At 41.3% G+C, this 14,879-nt stretch overlaps 1 protein-coding gene across 4 annotated transcripts in view; it reads left to right on the top strand.

The window, feature by feature from the left end:
• Positions 1-536: 536 nt before the first annotated feature.
• The window catches only part of CHD1 (chromodomain helicase DNA binding protein 1), a 74,594-nt gene continuing 60,251 nt past the window's right edge, over positions 537-14,879 (top strand). For all 4 annotated transcript variants that reach the window (XM_086413259.1, XM_086413258.1, XM_086413257.1 and 1 more), the window contains exons 1-2: positions 537-985; positions 3,197-3,396. In XM_086413259.1, coding sequence (XP_086269385.1) covers positions 3,344-3,396 — 53 coding nt within the window. In that variant the 5' untranslated portion in view covers positions 537-985; positions 3,197-3,343. The remainder of the gene's footprint in view (positions 986-3,196; positions 3,397-14,879) is intronic.

Genomic DNA, 14,879 nt, shown 5'->3' with positions numbered 1-14,879 from the left:
GCCCCCGCCCCCGCGACTCCGCCAAGCCCGCTCCGTCTTCAGCATCTGCCCACCTTCCCCCCTCACCCCCACCACGTTTCCCTAGTTCTTTCTCGGCCTCTTGTTTCCAGACGTCCTCACGCAACTGCCCGGAGTGACAGGAGCGTCCATACCCGCGAGTAGCGGGACTGCAGCTCCCACTTCCCGGAATTCAACTCCGGGACCGCTGAGATAGGCAGCCCTAAACCCAGGATCAGCGGCCCACCGCGGTCGCTAGAGTCCGGCAGCCTCTGCGCGGCCGGCGTGCGCGCTCCCAGCATCACGCGCGCGCCCTCCGCCCCAGTTACAGAACCAATCGGCTTCTTCCTAAGCCTCCCCCTCTCCCCCCACCCCGTTCCACCCCCACCCCCGGCTCCAGGACGTAGCCCCGCCTACCTCCGCGCGCGCGCACGCGCCAGCCAGCCGGTAGAGTTTGGCGTGCGCGTGCCCGCCCGCCCGCCCGCCTCGCGCCCGGTGGGGAAGGGGAGTGAGCAGAGTCTCTTACGTCGCGGGGAGGCGGAGGCGACGGCGACCTCGGTGGCGGAGGCGGCGGCGGCTACGACGGAGACGGTTGCGCTCGCTCTCTCGGCGTCATGGCGGCGGCCGGGAGCCGATAAGCGGCAGGAGTGGGCGCGCGCGCGTGGCCGCGGGGAAGACGGTCGCTGCTTACTTGTCGCTTTCGCTGGCCCTCGCAGTTGTTCGGTGCTTCGATAATGAATTGATTGTTGGAGCCGCTCTGCAGGGGGATCGCGGCGCGTCGGAGCCGGCCGCCGGGGCTTTCCCTTCCCCTCCGCGTCCTTCCCCTTCCCCCTCTCCCCTCCTCGCGGACTGCTGCTTTACCGCCGCACCCCTCCACAACCCACACACGCCCCGGAGCCCCGAGGACGCCGACCGCGGGGCCCGGGCGCCGGGGAGGCCGCCTCTCCAGTCGGCTTCTTCCGCCCCGCCAAGCCTGCACGCCCTGCCGGTAAGAAAGGGGGCGGCGGGCGGGTCGGGATGTGGCAGGGAGGGAGGGACGGGAGCTGGCCCGGCCGAGGGCCGGGGCGAGGAGGGGGCGGGGGTGCCCGGGCGGCGGCGGCCCAGCGGGCCGGGACACCGTGGGCACAGGCCCGGGGGGCGCCTGCGAGGGCCGGCGGAGCGGGCCGGGCGCGCAGGGGGCGTGTGAGCGGCGAGCGCAGGCCGGCGCCACCGAGCGCGCATCCTCCGGGCCGGCCGGCCGGGCGGACGTGCAGCTGGCGGTCGAGCCCCGGCCTCCGTCGGCGTGGGGCCGGCCGGGCCGCGAGGCATGAGCGGCGCGGCTGGCCGGGGCGTGGGTCCGGCCGCCACCCCCGGGGCTCCTTCCCGGCACGTGGGGAGCGGGCCCGGCGGGGGGAGGGGACCCGGCCCGAGCGCGCCCGGGAGGACGCGGGCCGGGAGTGTGGGAAGTTTGAGGCGGGAAGGGGGAGACCCCGGGACTGGCATGAGGAGTGGGGGGGGGTTTGGGGTTGCGCCCCGGGGTCGGGGGGTGGGCGGCGCAGGCTGAAGGGAGCCGAGCGGCGGCGGAAAGCGCAGGGAGGGAGGTTTCCATGCTCCGCTCGAGTCCGGCTTGGAAAACTTAGCCGGAGGAAAGCGGCCGTGGAGAGGCCGGGGCGGAGGACGGGCGCCGCGGCGAGGGCGACGGGATGAGGGGAAGCGGCGGCGTCGCGCCGTGTGGAGGGCCGGCGGGGGCCGCGGGCGCCCGGGAGCCTCACGGAGCGTGGAGGGTCTCGGCTTGAGGACTCGACCGCGCAAAAAGGAAGACGGGGAGGAAAAAGGAAGTTAGAAAGTACCAGAGAAAAGCCATTTTGAGGGGGGCAAACGTGAAAGGTGAAAAGGAAAGAAGGAAAAGTGAACTTTTGTTTTTCCTCAGCGAAGAGAGACTTTCGGGAAAGAGAGGCAGTTTGCTAGAGTGCCCAGATTTTTTTTTTTTTTTTTAAGACCTGATCGTTTTAATAGGGAAGCTCTCTGGCCCGGTGGCCTTCATCTTTAACGTGAGGAACGAGTATTGCGTGAAATAATTTTTTTAAGGGGGGAGGGGGTTTAACAGTTTGCTGCCAAGTCGACGGGACTCTAGTCCCTGGGGAATGAAAAACCGCGATCTCAATGCAGAGTTTGCGGTAATCGAGTTGGCAGCAGCCTGTTTCCCCCTCTTTTTTTTTTTTTTTTTTTTCTTGCGGAATGGAAATAATCGTAGGAGTCAGTTTTGTGTGCTCATGTCGGAGGGGCAGCTCTGCTCTCAGTCGCCCGTCTCGGTCGGTACTTTCTGGCTGGGGAAGGATCTGACGTCTCCTTCCCCCCGCTTCTTCCTCTCCCTCCCCTGCCAGAGATCTCCTTTGTTTATTCGTCGTTGGCTTGTAGGTGACTCTCCAGTGTTGTGCTGGTATTTTGAAAGGTGGAAATGTTGGCTCTTTAGTCTGCGATTTCTGCCCCGTACCCTTTTACTTAAAAAAAAAAAAAAAAAAAAAGTGTTTATCCTATACCTTTTTTTCCCCCTCCAGTAGAATCTCTGCACGTCCGAACTGGATACATATTGTATTATTGAAACAAAACTCTACTATTTAGTTTACCGGTAAATGTGAAAGAACACGTTTATTTTGATATGTACTTTTTTTTTTTTTTGGCACAGATTATGTGATACACTTTTTACTATCCTGTTCTTATGTGAGCGTTTTCAAAACTTCCTCACTCTAGTGTATGAAGCCCTTGGTGATAGGAATTAGTGCTGGATTAACAGTAACCTTCCTCCCCCCTCCCCCGGGCCCTCATTTATTTGTTTGACCAAGTATCTATTAAGACTCCGTTTTTCTATATTTGGAACTTAGGTAGATGTTAGGTACTACCACTCTGCTTTAGTTATTTGGCCATAATGTGTGGTGTATACTGTACATACACAGTTGCAGTTGGTCTGAAAGTTCTGTCACTCCACAAGCGTTTTCATTTCTTCTGTCAAAAATAAGCAGTGGTGTGCTCAATTCTAATAAGTAGTCAACAATGTAGTTAATAGAAGCCTAGGTATTTTGAGAAAAAGATCCCTACCCATTCCTTGCCACATCTAATCTAATTGGTTTAGGTAGATTAGTATAAATTCTAAATAGACTTCTTCAGTGTTTTTCTCTACAGGCAATTTTCTTCTCACTGAATTTTTTTTTTTTTTTTTTAGGTGAGTCAAAAAGAGTCCCAGGAAACCTGTGAATGTTGAAGAAAATTCATCTGTGAATTTTTAATATTCAAAGAGGAGTCAGTATTTATACTCATCTTTTAAACTGGGAAGATTTATATTTTATTTTAAAACTTCTTGATATTTACAATGAATGGACACAGTGATGAAGAAAGTGTTAGAAACAGTAGTGGAGAATCAAGGTAAGCATGTTATTACCAAGTATTTATTATGACAACAATTTAAAACTTATGTGACTGTAATTTTTAGCTTTTCTAATAGGTGGCAGAGTTTTCAGATCAGATTCACTCTTAACTTTCCACACAGTAAAAAAAGTTTCTAATAAATGATGCTTTGTTGAAAATACAGATTTTAACTATTTTTTCCATTGAGATACACAAAGGAAAATTTAGGTGTAGAAAAATTGGGATACTTAAATCTCTTTGAAGGTTTATATTATTTGGTTTAATAATTGAAACTAGAGCAAGTAAAAGAAGACATTTAAATTGATTTGGCTGTTATCTGCATTTTCCAAATAAAAGGAATAAGAATTTCTTTACTTATTTTTTTCTGGCATTTTGTCTTCTATATGTGTGCTGTCCAGTGTAATAGTCAGTACCCATATGTGGCTATTTAAAAATTACAAAATGTTTCAAAATTCAGTACTCAGTCGCATTAAACACATTTCAAGTGCTGAAGAGTCACACATGGCTAGTGGCTACTGAGATGGAGAGACCAGAATAGAAGACATTCCTATCACTGCAAAGGTTGTTTTGAACATTTCTGTCCTGTATATTTGTTAAAGTGTTGCTGCAGCCCCCCCCACCATTGGTTTTTCAAATTTGAGTTTTAATTATATATGAATGAGTTAAGAATTCTTATTTGGGCCATGTCTTTGCAAAGAAGATAGGATTTATCAGAGTAAGCAACCTTAAGGTATTTTAATGTGTAAGAAATGCAAAAACCTTTAAAATTCTTCTGTAGCGCCCAAATTTTAAGTTACTGGCTATATTTATAATACAATCCATGTAGTTATATAGACTTATCATATAGGGAGATCAAGAATATGGATATTGGGGTCAGACTGCCTGATTATTTACCCAGTTGTACTTATTAGCTTTGTGAATTATGGCAGATTTTTTAACCCTCTCTGAAGCTTTGGGTTTTGTACTTAATAGGCATTATAGTATTATTTATCTTATTTGAAGTTGACGAATAAGTGAGATGCTGTATTTAAAGGTCTTAAAATATTTCCTGATACAAAGAGCACTCCAAATTAGCATCACATTTTTTATAACATAGAATAGTACATAACTGAAACATTAATTACCGTAATGGAGAAATGTGAAGGACAAGGAACAGGAAACCCTTGGCAGTTAAGAGGGCTTCAGAAAAATGTTGGGTAGAAAATAAAGCAGTGGTATATGTATTTGACCTGAGGCTTGAGGTTTTCTGGTTTTGCTGGGTGTACTTTATCAGTTTGAAAGGCAGATTGTTTGAATAACAGGAACATCATAGAAAAAATGGAGCAGTTATGGAAAGCAGAATTATTTAGTAGGACAAGTATTGGTCTTAGGAGTTAACACACCCTGAGTTGACACTGTCTCTGTGCTAACTTAAGTTCTCTGAATGATTTCTGAACTGTAAAATAAGAGTCGAATGGAATAATGTTGAAGTATCATTCTGCTACTTAATATACAAAGTATTTAACAATGTAGTGTAACTGGAAGGACCAGAGTTGAGGGGTTAAAGTAGAAAACCTTTGAATTTCAGCTTTGATTCAAATCTCTACAGGTGAACTGACTGTAGTAAGTGAATAGGAGAGTCACATTGTCCACATTCTCTTATTCATTAGTGAACAATGAAATGATTAATAGGTAGAAGTATCTAGAGGAAACACAGGAGCCTAACTACCCGTGAAATAGGAAATAAGACTCTTGAGAGTAAATTTTCTAGTTGAGTATGTAGAGAGATCACATACTTAACACATACTGAACCCTTGCCTCTTCCAATAATTCTGTGTATTTTGCCGTTGTATGTAAAGTAAAGGGGGAGTAGTGAATAAAATTTGATATTGTAGAGATGACAAAAGTTAAACCCTGTAAAGTCAGATTTACCTAAAGGAATTTTTGCAATGCATACTCATTTTAAATAATCGCAAAGTATATTCTCTAATTTATTCTGAGTCATTATTTCTACCATATATGTTTTATGTACTTCTGAGAATTATGGCTGTCAAGTTATCTAGTTGTTGCAACAAACTACCGTGGTGTTTATCAGTAGAAGGGAGACCTGCCTATGTTTTCCTTTCATTTTCTTCCTTACTGCTGTTATGCTGTTATGTCACTTTGCTTTGCTTTACTGTTGTTACTAAGCCTCAGGGCCCCCACACCAAAAGTTTTCATAACGAGGCAGTACAGAGGAGGGAGATTGTGCCTAGTTAAGAGTGATGAAGTGAACTATATAGATGCAGGGAGTTTCTTGCAAAAAACAGAAGTTACCATAACTATGAATATTAATATAAAATGATGAAGGGAGAAATACTTTTGCTTTTAAAATCAATATATGTTATACAATTTGATTGTTATTGGCTAGAAGTTTTTACATGTATTTTTGCTTCAGAGTTCCTCTTTTCCTTTGTTGAAATTTATGAAATGAAGTAGAATTAAGCAAGAAGTTGTTTGGCATTTTTAGTTGGTATAATTAACTTTCTACTCAGAAGTGTTTGCTTCTTTTCATGTGAAAACCTTTCTGTAACCATTGACAGAAAGGAAGAAGAATACACAGGAGAATGTCTGTTTGGCTATGTTATAACTGACAGTTTTGAAACTTATTTACGAAGAAATGTGGGTCAGGATGCACCTGTACCTCAGTTTCAAGTTAGGGCAAAGTTTGTTGTATAACTGAAGTTAAGCTTTCTGAAGATAACTATTGAAAGATTTCAAAGCATCAGTTCTCAGCTATGTGGATTTGTTATTTGGAATGAAATTTAGACACTTTTTATCTTAAGGTTACCTATAATGATGATTTGCTCCACAGATAGATTTGTGGGTAAAGACCAGAAATACATAGTTACATTTTGCTGATTTTTGGATGATTGATAAATGTTTAATACTCAGAAGAATTTCTCTGCTTGCCTACAGATTAGATTTTCAATAATGTAAAGTTGTTCATGTAAATTTGAGGATTTATTTTAATCACTTTATATAGTATGCTCATGAAAAATTATTAGATTGAAGGAAATTTTAGTGATGTGTTATGATGGTCTTAACTACTTAGAATTGATCCAGAGCTGATAACTATAACTACGTTATAGCTATGTAATGTTGAGCTGGTTCTAAAAGAATTCTTTTCTTTTTTAATTGTATTTATTTGTTATCTTTGGCTGCACTGGGTCTTTGGTGCTGTGTGCAGGCTTTCTCTAGTTGTGAGTGGAGGCTGCTCTTTCATACTGTGTGCAGGCTTCCCGTTGTGTTGGCTTCTCTTGTTGTGGAGTATGGGCTCTAGGACGTGCAGGCTTCAGTGGCTGTGGTGTGTGGGCTCGGTAGCTGGTGCACAGGTTTAGTTGCCCCTCAGCATGTGGAATCTTCCGTGACCAGGGATGGAACCCGCGTCCCCTGCATTTGCAGGTGGATTCTTAACCATTGGACCACCAGGGAAGTCCAAGAATTCTTTACCTTGATATAGTGTACCTTTTTATACCATTCACAGTGTTTGACTTAATAAACTTATAAATACGTTTTACATGTATATGTGTGTACACTTTACATTAGAGGAACTCTGTTACAATTAAATTTCCTTGGCTTATTCAAAATATTGTCATTGTTTTATGCTTCAAGAATCTTTGGATCTCAACTTTTAAAAGTGTTTCCTCAGTAGGAAATATGATCAATGGAAATATTTTAAGTGAAAATCTCAGTTTTAGAAATTCAGAATCTCTCAAAGACTTTTTAGAGGCTTTGAGAAAAAAGCCAGGTTAGTCTAAATGACCTGTTCAATTTAAAGAACACCAAGTCAAAGTTAATTTGAACACAAGGCCACATATCTCACCAACTATCTGTTAGTGTCTTATTAAAGACTTCTATGGGATGCCATTTTTGTAAGCATTGCTTTTATGTATACACATACCAGAAAGATTTGTTGCCATCAAAATAAGTTTTTATAAATGAATTTGAATAATTTTTAAAGGCAATAAAATCGTGTTTCCTAAGCTTACTTTGAAGTTATCTCAGTGTTTTTTAAAAAAGGATGTTTATTCTTAAATTTCGAAAGTTTGTGCCAAAGAAGCATTTTAAGGAAGACAGGAAAATGTGCAATCACAAAGCCAGAATGGTTTGCAATCCTTGCGTTAAACCGATTTTTGAAATTAACTATGACGTCATTAATTGGGCTTCTCTAGTGGCTCGGTGGTAAAGAATCCACCTGCCAATGCAGGAGACACTGGTTCGATTCTTGGGTCAGGAAGATCCCCTAGAGGAGGAAATGGCAACCCACTCCAGAATTCTTGCCTGGGAAATCGCATGGACAGAGGAGTCTGGCCGGGCTGCAGTCCACGGGGTCACAAAAGAATCGGACATGACTTAACAACTAAACAACAACAACATTAATTGTAGGAAAGTATGACTCTTTGACGTCTCTCTCTCTTTTTTTTGCTAATCCCTATTGCTTGATTCAGTATGTACTTTTTTTTTTCCATCTTTTCCTACTAGTTTTTTTCCCCTCATGTGTCTGGTATGAGGGATATCTAGGGTACCATGTTGCATTAGTTGTTAACACACGCTGCTGAATCTCAGATCACCTCAGGTCATTTCGTAGGCTTTGAAAATTCAAACTGTTAGGAGCTTTGGTAATGTGTTTCTCTCTCTTCACCGAATTGACAGAACTTCTAAGGTTGTGCTTAATCTATATCACTTTAATGTATTTAGACTAATTTTTAATTGGCAAAGATAAGAGAATTGTGTGTGATTTGATTTTTAGTGATGTTACTTTTATTCTCATTGGTGTGAGATAATGTAGGAGCAAATACTGATGTGTAGTTGCCCCTTTTTTATGCTGCTTATGTCATTGCTTATTTAAGATATTAGTGACCTGTGGGTTATAGTTGGTACAGTTCTCTGTTGAAAAATATGAGTATTTGTGGTGACGATATAAAAAATTGTTGGAGAAAACTTTTTTTACATTTTTTATGAAAAAGTTTAAAACATTACAGAAGTAAAAATGTTGTAGTTCCAGTTGTGGTTCTTGGTCTAGCAGCATTAACATCACCTGGGAGCTTGTTTTTGTTTTTTTTTTTTAAAGTGTTATTTTATTTCCTTATAAGTTATATGCTTTTTCATTAATGTGCATCATTTTGAAATAAGTATGCTATGTTCCTAGTCTATGGGTCAAGAACCATGGCATCAACAAGGACTTCTACTATAGACAAATACACCAAAAAGAGGTTCTCAAACGGGCAGCAGTAATTGTCTCAAACCTGTTTAGCCTAACTGATTAATGATGCAGTATAATGTTCAACCTTGGGTCCCATCCCAGACCTACTGAATCAGAATTTCCTTTTAATAAGATTCCCTGGTGATTTGTATTTATATTAAGTTTGTATGTATTATATATGAAGCTGTTTGCATGGGGTCATTTACCACCTTTGTTACTTGTTATTGTTGATGTTATTACACATGCGTCCTATTTTCTCAGAACCCCCAGATAGCTGTGTCATAAGCCATGCAAGCAAGAAGCAGGGTACATTTCATTTCTCTAGAAGCAATAATAATGGCAGCTGATAATTATTGAGCTCTTACTCTGACTGAGCCATGGTGTATGTACATAGTGCATTACATGAGTTTATCCTAACTCATCCTTCCAAAACTCCTGTGATGTATACAGAACTGTGATTCCCACTCTCCAGAAGGGGAAACCAGATTTATAGCCACTTTAAAGTCTTAAAAACAAAACAAAACCCAGCAACTATTAACTGAATTCTGGACTTTAGTTGGATTTTATTGGTTTTTCAATTAATGCCGCCTTCTTATTCCAGATTAAATCCAGGATACCATGTTGCATTTAGTTGTTAACTTTCCCCAATGTTCTCTCATCTGTGAAAGTTTCTAAGTCCTTCCTTAATTTTTTCTATCAGTCTTGAGAACTACTGGCCAGGTCTCCTGTAGAATGTTCCCCAATTTGAATTTCCCTGATTTTTTTATTAGGTTTAAAGGTTAAAATAGGGTTATCAGTTTTTAGAGAGAGTGTCAGTGGAGATGAAATGCTCTGCTCATCACATTATATCGGGAGCATAATATCCACTTGTTTTTACTGATGATGTTAATTAACCTTTATCACTTGGCCAAGATAGTGTTTGCCAGGTTTCTTCACTATAAATTTACTGTTTTTCCCTTTCCATTCTATATTCTTTGGAAGTAAGTCACTATGTGTAGCCCACTCTCAAGGGATGTGGTAATTGGTCGGGTGGGTGAGAATTAAGTTCTGCCTCCTCCTGGAAGGGAGTATCTGCTGTGCTTAGTCGCATCTAACTCTGTGCGACCCAATAGGAGTAGCTCACCAGGCTCCTGTGTTCCTGGGATTCTCCAGGCAAGAATACTGCAGTGGGTTGCCATGCCCTTATCAGGGGATCTTCCCAACAACCCAGGGATCGAACCCAGGTCTCCCACATTGCAGGCAGATTCTTTACCGTCTAAGCTACCAAGGAGGGAGTATCTACTATCTACCTAATATTAAATGGAATTCTTCTATAAAGAAGTAATTTCTCCCTCATTAATTCCATTATCCACTTAAATAACCATGGACATGTATATTTTATACTTTGAATTATAATCCAGTAAGTATTTTACTGCTCAAATTGTTTTAGCCTTGCCCTTTGGGAATGCTTTCAAGTTGTCTTCTGTATTCATTTTATACCCTCCCATTCTTTTGTCCTAGAATCAGCCATTTCCCCAAAGAGCCCTGGTTCCTTATTATTGGAGAAGAGGATGTTAGAAACCACGATTTGGGTGCTGAGTTGCTTCTCAGGTGTCACTGCTTCTAGGCCCTCTCAGTAGACAGAGCAGACAGAGCTAGGTTATACCAATCCATGTATGTTTATATATGTTAAACCATGTGTGTTTATAGTTGCTTCTATATCTGTCCATATGTGTGCATAGTAAGATAAACATGAATTAGGACTGTTGTCTCCAACTCTGATCCTAGACACAGGATTCATCCTAACCCTCCTTTCTTGTACCTTTGTAACTTCCATCTGTAGTAAAAACCTTGCTCCCACTGTCTACCATCCACCATGCATACATTCTAACCTTAGTATACAAATGAAGTACTGAATAGTATTTTTAGGCCATACCCCCAGAAGAAGCAAATTTACCAGGCAAAATACAATAGCTTGTGTATGGTTTCTATTGTATATAGCCTTACGGTTTCAAGTCAGAGCACTGTTTTCCAAACTTTTTATTCAAGTTAGCTTTGCTCTTGTTTATCCCCTTCAGTGGGCTTTCCGTGTGGCTCAGCTGGTAAAGAATTCAACTGCAATGTGGGAGACCTGGATTCGATCCCTGGGTTGGAAAGATCCCCTGGAGAAGGGAAAGGCTACCCCCTCCAGGATTCTGGCCTGGAGAATTCTGTAGACTGTATAGTCCATGGGATTGCAGAGTCTGACACAACTGAGCAACCTTCACTTTCATCCCCTTCAGTGTGGTTATGTCATAAATTTGTAATAAAGTTAGAGTTATCAGTTTACATTTCATCCTCAGTTACATGGGTTTCTGTTTTAAACTTGTATATGTTACATTTACTCTGTGATGTATAGTTTTATGGGTTTTGACAAATGCACAGAATCATTTATCCTCCACCCCAGTACTGTACAGAATGATACCTTCACCCTAAAACTTGGCCTGTGTGTCTGAGGTCTACTGAATCAGAAATTTCAATTAAACTAAATTCCCAAGGAGATGTATGAGCATATCAAATTTATACACAAAGATATGAAACTGTTAACCTGGAGTCATTTAGTTTCATTTAGTTTTGAAATTATAAATTAAGTTGAAGAAAGATTATTTTGATCTATAAGTAAGAATGGAATGAAGTGAAGTGAAGTGAAAGTCACTCAGTCATGGCCAACTCTTAGTGACCCCATGGACTGTGCAGTCCATGGAATTCTCCGGGCCAGAATACTTGAATGGGCAGCCTTTCCTTTCTCCAGGGGATTTCCTCAACCCAGGGATTGAACCCAGGTCTCCTGCATTGCAGGCAGATTCTTTACCAGCTGAGCCACCAGGGAAGCCCAGTAACCAAGTTTAAATACACAATCAAGATGCAGACTCATGATGTTGTATAGACATGCAAGTGAGGTAAAAGAAAAAGAAATTGGGCAAATTACTGGAGTGAGGAGATGGGCTGTGTGGGAAGTTTTTATGGAGTTTTGAAACTTCTGTAATCTTAACAGTGACCAGAAATGCTGTGATTTGAAAAGGAAAGAATAACAAATGGTGTATTTTAAGTAAGGTGGAGAGGAAGGTTTTCACAAGGATCAGGGTCCCCCCAATAAAGAAGTGCAAGTTCCCTAGAACAGAGAATGTGTTGGACATCTTAGCTTTCAGTTCTTTACCCTGAGGTTTGTTTATTGTCACACGGAATTTTTTGTATAGTTTAGTCCTGAGTGGAAGGAGGATAAAAGAAAGCCTAGCTGAATAAACACTACATGTATTAAGAGACATCCATGAGGAGGGACTGTATTTTCCATGTGAATGAACTGGTTAGACCTACTGGTTTCAGAGAGACTCTAGATATCTCTTGTAGCAGAATTAAGTTCTTACGTTTTAATGACTGAGAAAATAGCTGTTTATAATTACAAATACATTATCTATCATTGTGATATGAGGGGACTGCTCGGAAGCCTACTTTAAATAAATGTTTAACTGAATTTGAAAGTTTCTTCGCTGTGGATAGGTTGAGATCTCAGTGATTGAGGTTAAAGTGCAGAGACACATAGTTGTGGCCAAGCAGTACTGGCTTATGGGATCCACTGTTGACAGTGCCGGAGCTGTAGCATAAGCGCAAATGTGGTGGAGAGCTTTTTCCTTAATGAAACCATTCCCATTAGCTGTTTCACATCTCTCCTGTCACTGCATTTAGAAATACAGTTCTCTACTCAGATGGTTATTTAGTTTGGATTATTGAGCAACTACTATGTGATGTTAAAATTTGAGATTTTTTTCTAAAGCTTAAAGTTGAGAAAGAGAACGTTTGAGTTGGGTATGGTAAATACAAGGAGAGTTTGCAACTCTTCAAAGGTAGAAGACAGGGAAGTTTGATCATAAAACAAATGGTTAATCTGTATATCATCAAGCCCAGTATCAAAATGAAGTTTTGTGGGTTTTGTTTATTTTTGAATTCTCATTGAAAACCCTGGTAGATTTAAATTTTATGCATGTTAAATGTCTTTGTAATGTGACTTTTATGGTGGTAAAGATGTTTTGACAGACTTTGGCAGAGTCCCATGGACTACAAGGACATCCAACCAGTCCATTTTAAAGGAGATCACTCCTGGGTGTTCTTTGGAAGGAATGATGCTAAAGCTGAAACTCCAGTACTTTGGCCACCTCATGCGAAGAGTTGACTCATTGGAAAAGAGTCTGATGCTGGGAGGGATTAGGGGCAGGAGGAGAAGGGGACGACAGAGGATGAGATGGCTGGATGGCATCACCGACTCGATGGACGTGGGTTTGGGTGAACTCCGGGAGCTGGTGATGGACAGGGAGGCCTGGCATCCTGGAGTCCATGGGGTCTCAAAGAGTCAGACAAGACTGACTGAGCGACTGAACTGAACTGAAAGAGTAATTTTTTATACCCAGGAAATACAGTGTTACAAGACAGTACATTATGCTGAACTTTTATGTAAAGGAGTGGGGCTGATGGAAAACAGTTAGATTAGTCTAAATTCCCTCAGAGAAGATGGTTCATCTTTCTGTGCTCTGTGTGTGCTCGGTCATTGTTTGACTTTTTGTGACCTCCATGGACTGTAGCCCACCAGGCTCCTCTGTTCCTGGGATTTCCCAAGAAAGAATACTGGAATGTGTTGCCATTTCCTTCTCCAGTAAATATCATTAAGTTTTGCCTACTGGTTATAATTATAAATAATAGGAGGGTTTTATCATATCAATAATATTATAACACATTTCATATGTGTTTTGTGAAATTATTGTAACTTTGACATCTATGTATACATAGTCTTGATTTCTAATCTGATTTCTGGATGCTTACTAGAGAAACTTTTGAGTTTACTGTCTTTATCTCAGATTTAGCATAACTAAACTTGATCATCTTTGAAATTAGTCTTGCTAAATGTTATCTTTCTTAGCATCTATTTCTGGCAGTTTTATTCTCATTTATTCAGTTAGAAACTTTAAGAATAATACTGTACTTTGAGTGTACTTTCTGATAGAATTTTTTTGGGGTTGGTAATGTAGAATGCTAAAAGGAGCTGTTGTGTTTGTCCTTTAGTCCCTAACAAAGGCGTTAACTGGTTTTCAGACCCATGGGGATGAATGCTTCACAGATTTTCTCAAATTTTGATAATTATTTTATGGCCTGTCGTAAAGGATTTGGAGGATAACATTTTAATACAATGTAATTTTATAGAACTTAAAGGTGGTCTGATCTTAGTTAGCATCTAGGTGAACCCTTCTCATTTTTAAGTGACTTATTCTAGGCTAATATATTGTAAATAGTGAGTTGAAACACACATTAGAGTATCATAATTGGATTTTTAAATGAAAGAATAATGTAAGCTAGTAGTGTTCTTTTGTAGAATATTATTTCATCAAACTTTTGTTATGTTGCATGTGTGCACTGCATCAGTATATAAAATGTATTACGTAAGTCATGCCCCCAAAAGTTTGAAAGCCTTTGACTTCTAATTTTAAAAAAAAAAGAATTTTTTAAGTACTCAATATCTGCTAATTTCCATATTGTTTCTCTAGGCCTGTTGAAGTGGATAATGGTCTATAAAAATAACTACAGGCCCCAACTTAATGAATTCCAGGATGTAGTTAGAAGAGAGATACATGTATAAGCATAATTGTGATATTGTGAAGGAATTATTAGTAACATATGAGCAAAATATTGTGAACACATGGGCTGGAGCAATGACCTATCCCTGGAGATATTGGAGAGGGTTACATGAAGGATAGGATATTTTTGAGTAATCTTAAAGAGTGAGAAATTTTATCGGTTGCTTCAGAGAGGAAGTGTTTTCTAAAGGGCAAGTGTGAGAATACACCAGTAGCCAGCTCTGAAGTTGCTCCCTCTCTGAAGCCTTACCCCTAGTCTCATTTGCCCTACCTCCAGTTCCTCCATCAGGAACCAGTACATCCTTATATCTTGCCCTCCCTGCCTCCCCAACTTTGTCCTTATATCTCTGATTTCTCAAGTTTTACTTTTCCCATGGCATTTTGTCCTTACTAGAAACTCTTGCTCAATACATGTTAGTTGAAGAGATGAACAAATGAATTCAAATTATCTGTGTACAGGTCTTATTTCAAAAAAGTTTTTTGCAAAAACATCATTGTAGCAAATCAGAGAACCAATTAAAGTGATATATACTAGAGTCTTCAGAGCCCAGGGTCTCAAAAATGTTACTTTTCTTTTTCAATAATTAAACTATTATCAAGTGACTAAGCTCTACCCC

This window comes from Bos grunniens, chromosome 7 (genome assembly GCF_055505025.1).
Source record: "Bos grunniens cultivar Pamir isolate PY7600 chromosome 7, Bosgru_T2T1.0, whole genome shotgun sequence".
In the NCBI taxonomy this organism is placed as follows: Eukaryota; Metazoa; Chordata; class Mammalia; order Artiodactyla; family Bovidae; genus Bos; species Bos grunniens.
The sequence above is the reverse complement of the archived record's forward strand: the minus strand, read 5'-3'. Positions and strand labels throughout refer to the sequence as shown.